Here is a 9374-nt window from a genome sequence, read left to right on the forward strand (position 1 = left end):
ACTGCAGCAAAGGGGATTGTCAACAAGAACAGGTCGTTTCCAGGAGCGTGTCTGTGTCCCATCATGGCAGTTATCCAGCAGCTAAGTTTATCACTTTCTCCCAAGTGCCTATTCCAGCACCTAACACAAAGCAGTGCTCAGTGAACCTGTATTAAATGGAGCCCTTTCACCCTTTGCTGTTCTCTACCACTTTCTGTGAGCTGAGTGAAATTAAACAGCAGAGTGCAAGAATTTGAACTACATAGCATCTTGCACCTCCCCACTCAAGCTTTTCCTCTGTCTTCCACCCCTTCCCTCTTCCTTTCTCTTAGCCCTTGCAGCTGTCTGTTCATTGCCCTGTCTTATAAGGTTTCTTCCCTCCCTCCGTGTTCTTCCAGCTGGCCACCACCCAAATAATTGTTCTGAGACCTTGCTCCTAACCACAAACTGTCTGTACTAAAGGCACTGTTTACATTCTAACTGAATCTGTGGCCAGAATGTAGTGGGCATTGGAATTCTCACAGGGGAAAAAAATCACACCATCTCCAAAGGTGTGTGAATAGTTCCATCATTCTGTGATGATTGGTTTTGGGGTTTTTGTTTGTTTTTTTGTTTTGTTTTGTTTTGTTGCTGCTACTTGACTACCACTTGGCCCACCTCCCAAATGACATGTCACTACCACTAATAAACACAATCCTTATTTAGGACTACAGAAAAGAATGGGGTTATAACACATGCAGAAGTAGCTGAGAATGTCTGGATAGAAAGAACACAGTGTTTAAAGTGTAGTAAAAGGGTTTGAGACAGCAGGGCAACCTCATTAGCTCTGTGACCTTGTACAAAACTGAACCTTACTGAACTTCAGTTTCCTCACCAATTACAAGCAGACAATCAAACCCATATAATGAGGCTGTTAGAATCAAGTGAAATATATGTTAAAGCACTGGGTAAATTAGACAATGTTCTGCACAAATATTTCATTTGGTAGTCAAGATCTAGTATTCCAATTAATTCTCCTTTCAAGTCTTACTGATAAAAGCTGATAAAAGAAACTGAAAATAATGTTTATGTCAAGAATAACTACAAACAAAGGTGAACTTCTATATGTCTGTTTATACTGGGAAATTAACTATTTAATAACTAAGGGTTTACATTTTGCATTCTGTCTCCATATTGCATTCACTTTCTTTGAAAGTAGTCTTATGTATACCCTGAGCAGTCAAACATGGTTGTTTTACTCTGCTACACTGTCCTACAAATGATTCTTCCCAATTTAACCACATTTCTCTAACAATATCATAACTAACCCATGTATATTCTCTTTAAATTCATCAGTTTTCTGAAACAAGATCTCATTGTCCTTGAAGTCACTTTTGGGCCCAATACACTGGGCCCAGGGAGTGGCACTATTATGAGTTGTGGTCTTGTTGGAGTGGGTGTGGCCTTGTTGGAGGAAGTGTGTCACTGTGAGCATAGGCTTTGAAACTCTCCTCCTAGATTCCTGGAAGTCAGTCTTCCCCTAACAGCTTTCAGATGAAGATGTAGAACTCTCGGTTCCTCCTGAACCACGCCTGCCTGGACACTGCTGCGTTCCCGCCATGATGATAATGGACTGATCCTCTGACCTTGTTAGCCAGCCCCAATTAAATGTCCTTATAAGAATTGCCTTGGTCATGGTGTCTGCTCACAGCAGTAAAACCCTAAGACAATCACTATGCAGTCCAAACTGCACTCAAACTTGCAATCTTCCTGCCTTAACTTCCCAAGTGCCAGAATTAAATAAAGAAATATACTACTAGAACTTGGGTATGTATATGTTTTTTTAAACCTTCACACATACAGAGTGAGGAAGACTGTTTTGCTCTGATTCAAATACAATACTCCCAGTATAGAAAAATACTGTAAACATTCTAGAGGCCCACTCTAGTTTGGAAATACAAATTAATTTTCAAAATATATAGAGATTTTTTAGGTACATTTCCAGCTACTAATCAAGATAATTCATCATAGTTCCAACTCTAAGGTGGAACAAAATAAATGTTAAAACATAATTTCCAATTCATAAAGCAGAAATTTTCTTAAGATTACAATTCTGCTGATATTTTACATTTTTCATTTATATTAGTGATTCCCATACCTTTGGTCAACCATCTTCATTGACTAGGAAGCCAACTTTCACATACAGAAATAACCTTGTTTTCTTAATCTTTCAAGAATATGGATATACGATTACAACCCTTAAATTTTATTTATTAAAATTTGTATCTGTATATGCAAAGAGGAATTTTGATTTTTAAAAATCATTTTATTGTATAATTATATGAATCATTCTCATATGATTTGTTATCTTTGGCATCTAAGTGACCACTAATTACCAAGAGAGCTTTATTAACTTATGAGCAATAAACATAAAAATACTGTTTCTTAGTTCTATTAAAGAAAATCATTTAAAAATCAATCACATATCAAAATTCATTTCCAATCACATGCAGGTTCTTTCTACATATTCTTTGACAATCTAAACACATTACAGATGTTACTGTTGAAATATTGGGAGACCAATTACTTTCATTGATGTCCCTTTTGAATGATTTGAAAGTTGAATCATTACTACTAGTTCAAAATGTTCTGTGCTCTTATATTCTTTAACAGTAAATAGAAGTAAATAGAGTGCATTGTCTATTTTAACCAGTGCTTGCTGTTTTGTTATATTTTAGGACCTATGATTTATCAATAATATAAGAAAATCAGAATAACAAACCAGGTTATAAGATAATTCTACAACAACAGTGTGCTAAAGATTATTGAGACTAGAAGAAATGATTCAAGAGTTGAGAGTACTTTGATGCTTTTCCAGTTTCATTTCCCAAAACCCACACAGTGGCTCATTGCAACCTGTAACTTTTGTTCTAGGGAACCTCATACTCTCTTCTGGTCTGTATGGACACCTTGCACATGTATGGTTCACAGAAAAACATGCAGGCAAAGCACTCATAACAAACAAAATAATTTTAAAATATTTTAATACACTAATTTGAACAATTACCTTGTAACCTATAGTCTTCCGATAATAAAGAATTTCCTTTTCCAAGAGCTCAAATAAGCGTGGTGGAAAAAATTGAAAATCTTGAACATTTGGCTGTTTTGGAGGCCGAGGAGCCTGTGAGAGAAAAATATATTACATACTATTACATACATAGGTATTTGCTCTCGTGAAGCACAGCTAATATAAGTCATGCTGGTGATTTTATTATTTTACATTTAGAAAATTAAATATAATAGAATTCATTCACATAGCTGCTTCCCATTAAGTTTTTGCATGTTGTTATATTTTAGCAAGTAATAAGAAAATCTGAATCACAAACCATGTTATCAAAAAATTCTACAACAAAACATAAGAAGTGGCCTTGGACAGTTTTACCTTTGGGATCTTTGGCTCGCTGACACGTAAAGCCTCTCTAAAGTAGGCATCCACTGCATAGTTGGCTTTGCGTTCTCGTTTAGGAGGTTCAATCCATTCCACTGTACCCAGCTACACACAACAAGCAAGAACAAGAGGTTTAATTACTGCAGATTATTTCCTCAGCACCACATGCAATAAGGCAGTAACTAGAAGCAATTAAAACCTGCTTCACAAATCCTGCTTCTACCTGCAAAGTTCCACAGCACTGATGAAGATAAAGTTTAAGAGTGAAGACATTTTTGTTATTGTTGTTGCTTTGCATTTTTGAAAATAATTTTAAAATTATTCCCTCCTTAATTGAGAATGATCTGCATAACCCATTTAGCATCAAATGCAAATTTAAATAAATGAGGAGTAACTGTCATAAAAAGAAAAGTAATATTGATTCTGGTAACTTTAAACATACAGTAGGTCAGAGTAGAAAATGACAAGAAGCAACATGTCATTCACATCTTCAAATCAAGAAAAAAAAGCTCAAAGGGAACTTTCAAGAAAGGTAAGCTGTAGTGCAGTGGGAAAAAGTCACTAGAATCAGAAAGATTCAGATTTGAATCTGAATCCTAGCATTTCACTGGTCACATACCTTTGAGGATTATGTTTGCTTTTCATGAAATGAGAATACTTAATACTTACCTGTAAGATTAAATATGACCACAAAGGATCTAGGAATCTAGCTCAGTAACTTATGCATGGCCTTGGGTTGGAGCCACAACACCAAACACAGTAACTTCAACAGTTAAATAGAAGGTATTATTACACATTAAAATTAATATTACCATTGGCTTGCAGCATTATAAAACCTACCCATTGTCAGCTAGAAAGTGCATTTTAATAGTCAATAAACAAACTGACAACACAAAGTTCTAGAGTCCAAGGAAAATTTTTCTCATTCCTGTTTTTCTCCATTTCAGTTTGTAGCCTAGTGACTTTAAATAAATGAACCATGGGACCTTTAAAATGCCATTCATGAATCATTAATTGTCCTATCGCTTACCTTAAGGTTGGCTTCAATATGGCACCATAGGCAAAAAGTAGATGGCAAGGCTGAGTGGTAGAACAATTGCTTATCATGCACAAGGCCCTTGGTTCAATCCCCAAAACCACTTAAGAAAACTGTAGATAATAAACTAAGGATAATGAGGGTGGTTAGAGATCTACATGTTCTCACATGGTCCCAAGAAAATAATCCCAAAGTTAGGGTGGATAAGTCAAAGTCCGGGCAATAGCAAAGATTAGATTTTTTTTTTTATTGATTTCTAAGATTCAAACCAATGTGCAAAGTTACAAGAAACAACACCATTGTGCCATATAAATTAACACAGCTAGGGATGTAGCTCAATGGTAGACTGTTTGCCTAGAATACACAAAGACAAGATGACAAACAGTGAAAGGAACTACCCTGAGAAAGGGAGGAATCCTAGCACTTCAGAATTAAAACACAAGCTATCATCAATTGGAGAAGCTGTAAATGAGATTTCTTTTTTAATCATATTTGTTTATTTATTTGTGGGTGCACGCGTGTGTATGTGTGCATGCATGTTCATGCCATGTCGCACCTGCGAAGATCAGAGAACAACTTTTAGGAGTCGGTTCTCTCCACCATACGGATTCCAAGGACTGAGCTCAGGTTGTCAGGCTTTCACTGAGCCATCTTGCTCACCCTATAAAGTGAGATTTCTTAATTACAAGAAAGGTTAGAGTAAATGGCCTTTAATGTCTCTAAAAGGTTATAAAAATTATAATGTGGTGCCTAAATAAAATAATATCCACATCTAGGGCTAGAGATGTATGTCAGTAGTAGAGAACTTGGCTAGCATGTAAGAAGCCCAGGGTTCAACACCAAACAAGGGAAGGAAAGAACAGTGGGAGAAAGGGAGGGAAGAAATAAGGTAAAGGAGGAGATGAATTGTGGCTTTTGTACCAAATGAGTTCACGTATTAGGTGACAGTAATGGAGACAAAAAGATTTTATAAATAGCTCAGGAGATGGTAACCGAGGATTCCCAGAGGAAGCTGGCAATCTAGCAAGCCCGATCAGTGAACTATTGCTTCATGTGAGAAACACTGCCTCCATATATAAGGCATCAGATACCAACCTCTGGTCTCCACACATGTGTGAACATGCATGTACACCAACATTAATGTGCACATACATACACACATATACATGCTTGCAAAAAAAGGGTTTTATAAATAGCATACAACTTAACCTTTCAAAAGTAAAACTTTATACTTGAAACTAACTTTTTAAAAGTAATTTATTTAGCCATCCAATCAGTGTTTGTTTGAAAGTCTAGATGTTGAATTTTGAAATAAATGTTAAAGGCTAGTTCTTGAACTTTCAAAACAGAATAAATTATACTGAGTTGGCTTGTTTTAGATGAAAGAAAGTATATTAATACTAACATATTCAAGTCGATTTATAGAGGATTAATGTCAGCTACCATGATTTAATTTACTAGGCATGCTAGTAAAATAATGTAACTGATTCAACAAATCATAAATGGAGGTCTACCTTAATGTATAATTTCTAAGATTTATAAACAATACCTTCAGATTCCTAATTCTCTTTAGAAACAAGGTCAACTTAATTTATGATCCTATCTAGAAAAACATGAATGTACAGAAATAATATGTAACCTCAAATGAGAATATTCAAAAATCCTTATTTTTTGGCTATTACTATTAATGTTAAATATTCAATTATAAAAGTAACCAAAATCATTAAAATATATCTTATCTGGAGCCGGAGAGGTGGCTCAGCTGTTAAGAACACTGGCTGTTCTTCCAAGGTACCCAGGTTCAATTCCCAGCAACCACATAGCAGCTCACAATAGTCTGAGACTCCAGTTTCATAGGATCTGACACCCTCACACAGACTATACATGTCAGCAGAACACGAATATACATAAAGTTAAAATAAATCAATTATATATCTTATCTGTAAATTATGATGTTTGCTAGAAATCAAAGCTTGGAAAAGCCTATTATATTACACAAAACAATTATTTTACTAATACTAATCTTATTCTAAAACTGTGAATGAAGCTAGGGATGCAGTTCAGTAGTATAGGATGTGCTGAGCATAAAAGGGTCCCAAGACTGAAAAAAAAAAAGAAGTTCCAATGATATTTAGCTTCTACCGATATTTTTTCTACTTTATAAAACAGTCTTGGTACCACTAACCCATAGGAATAATTGGAGAATAAATAAAAGTCATATCATATAATTAGATCTAAAAAACATATTAGGCAGGCAATTTCCACCCTGTGCAGAAAGGCCATCACCTCCATCTAAGCAGGATAAAGCACAAAGCAGTCTGAGTTAAAATTGCAAATAAAACAGACAAATATAAGTTAAAAAACAAAACCTATCAGAGGCAGGCCACAGCAAGAAAGCTTTGTCAGTATAGTGAGTGCAATGCCTTGTAAAAGGGCTTAGCTCTCACTTTTCAGTAAAATCAAGATCTAAAAAGGAGTTCTTCTTTAATAAAATATCATTTTTATCTGTTCAAAACTATGTTTTATGGACCAATTTTAGCTACAACCACAATAAAAACTATTGTATATCAGAAATACACAGACATGAATCTATAGTGATATAAGTAAACAAGGACAGAAATAATTGACACAGAAAGGGTAGCTTCTTATTACAGAAATTCTTCTTAGGAAATAGAGATGGAATGAGGAAATTGCCCTCAGGCAAATACCAAGACCATAATTCCCCCAACAGATGCTAAGATCATTGCACACAAGCTTGAAAACATCCTTAACAAGATAGGTACCAATTACAAAAGTCAAAATATTAAATTTGTAGGAAAGAAACTCATCAGATGCCTTCCCATCCACAGTAACAGTTATGATGTCTGGAAAAGCAACAAGGAAATCATACAGTAACTATCTAAAAAATACCTATAAGACATACTACATCTGTGTATAAATATACATAGACAGCTTAAGGGAAATCTTCCTATCTCAGCTGGCAATGTTCTCCTAAAAAGGCACAGATTTATCCAATAAAAGCCCCAATATCAGGCATGAGAATTCCTCTTTTGAGTTGTTGGTCAGAGGAACCCAAGATACTCCAAAATACTTCAGGGTATTGCTATTAACCTTCGTTGCCCCTAGAAGTGAAAAGGAAGTTCCCTATTGCTGAAGATACCATGCATTTCAGACAGAGTTCCTTATCTGGATGCCTCCTCCTTGAGGACTAGCTCTCATGGTACCAGAAGGTGCCATGCAAATTTCCAAAAGAGGAAGACAACCAACAGTCCTACATAGTGATGATACTTATAAACCACAATGATGACCAGCATGGCACAATAGCCCTGAGTGTGTTGGAAGCAACTAACAGCTTTTTAATTGGACTTAAAACACATGCAAGAGGAGGGAAATCATTCGTGGTACTAGAAACCTAGCCAACTACTCAGGCTAGTGAGGCCATTGTTATTTGCAGAGAACCTCCAACCACCACTTTACTAAACCAACATAAGTTCTAACTGAATTCTGAGTATTAATCCTTATATCCACAGATACAATGTAGCTATCAACCTACATTGAGAAGATTTCTCTTTACAACAGAGATCATCATAGAAAACTATAACCAATCAAACTGCACAGTTGTAGATCCCAGTCTCAAATGATACATCTGTAACACAACTCCTGCACCTGATGCTCCAAGATCATTTCAAAAGAGGAGTGTGGTGGTTTGAATATGCTTGGCCCATGGGAAGTGGCACTATTAGGAGATGTGGCCTTGTTTGAATAGGTGTGGCCTGGTTGGAGGAAGTGTGTCACTGTGTAGGAGGGCTTTGAGGGCTCCTAGTGCTCAAGCTCCACCCACTGCTGAAGAGAGAGACTGCTCCTGGCTGCCTGTAGAAGCAAGTCTTGGGATCATGATGTAAAAGCCTTAGGATGATGATATAGAACTCTAAGCTTCTCCTCCAGTGCCATGCCTACCTGGATGCTGCCATGCTTCCTGCCTTGATGATAATGGACTAAACCTCTGAACCTGTAAGCTAGCACCAATTGTGCTAGAGTTGCCTTGGTCATGGTGTCTCTTCACAGCAATGGAAACCCCAACTAAGGCAGAAAGATAAAAATTTCTAACAGCCAGAAGAAGAGAAAGTTTGCTGTGAGGTTGTGTCTCCTAGAAATGTCTAAGAAGCTACACTAATGAAGTTTCACTAACATAAATGCCTAAATAAAAACTGAATAAGAACAATACCAATAGGCATGCTAATGTAGGCAGGAGGGAAGCTCATATGTCCTAAACCCTACAGAAAGAACTACAGGTAACAAAGGAATGCTGACAGCAGGAGAAATAGTCTTCCTCAGGCAAGAGCAAATGGGTTAGTTATACAATACCAATATAGTTCGCCCTGAAAACATACATACAAGTAACATTATACAAACTGATCAGGTTGTATTTATATATTTAAGAGACTGATTTTAAAGAGAATAGGGTAGAGCTTATTTGAAGATAAAAGGGGAAGGGGGAATGATGTAATTTTATTATAATCTCAAAATTAAATTGCAGAAAAAAATAAGGAAAAACCACTATATACCTATTAGAAAGGTGAAATCCAATATTTTGACACCACCTAAATATTAGCAAAGAGGTATACTGAGTTTTCATTTGGAACTGGGAAAATATGAAATGCCATAACCACTTTGGAAGTATTAGATTTAACTAGATTTATAAATCTCAACCTACTTTTGTCATAGGACTCAACAAGCATATTCTCTGATATTCCAAAAGGAATCAAAATCTTGTGTTTTAAGACATCCTACATACAGATGTGTGCAGTAGATTTATTCATAACCACCAAAACTTGGTGTCTTAGTCAGGGTTTCTATTCCTGCACAAACATCATGACCAAGAAGCAAGTTGGGGAGGAAAGGGTTTATTTGGCTTACATTTCCATACTGCTT

General features: G+C 36.1%; 1 protein-coding gene across 3 annotated transcripts in view; it reads right to left on the reverse strand.

Annotated features, from left to right (window-relative positions):
• Smarca1 (SWI/SNF related, matrix associated, actin dependent regulator of chromatin, subfamily a, member 1) overlaps positions 1-9374 on the reverse strand; it is a 74722-nt gene that overhangs the window by 26900 nt on the left and 38448 nt on the right. For all 3 annotated transcript variants that reach the window (XM_021187516.2, XM_021187515.2, XM_021187518.2), the window contains exons 17-18: positions 3401-3511; positions 3026-3139 (exon numbers count right to left, since the gene is read on the reverse strand). In XM_021187516.2, coding sequence (XP_021043175.1) covers positions 3026-3139; positions 3401-3511 — 225 coding nt within the window. The remainder of the gene's footprint in view (positions 1-3025; positions 3140-3400; positions 3512-9374) is intronic.

Source organism: Mus pahari, chromosome X (assembly GCF_900095145.1).
Source record: "Mus pahari chromosome X, PAHARI_EIJ_v1.1, whole genome shotgun sequence".
Lineage (NCBI taxonomy): Eukaryota > Metazoa > Chordata > Mammalia > Rodentia > Muridae > Mus > Mus pahari.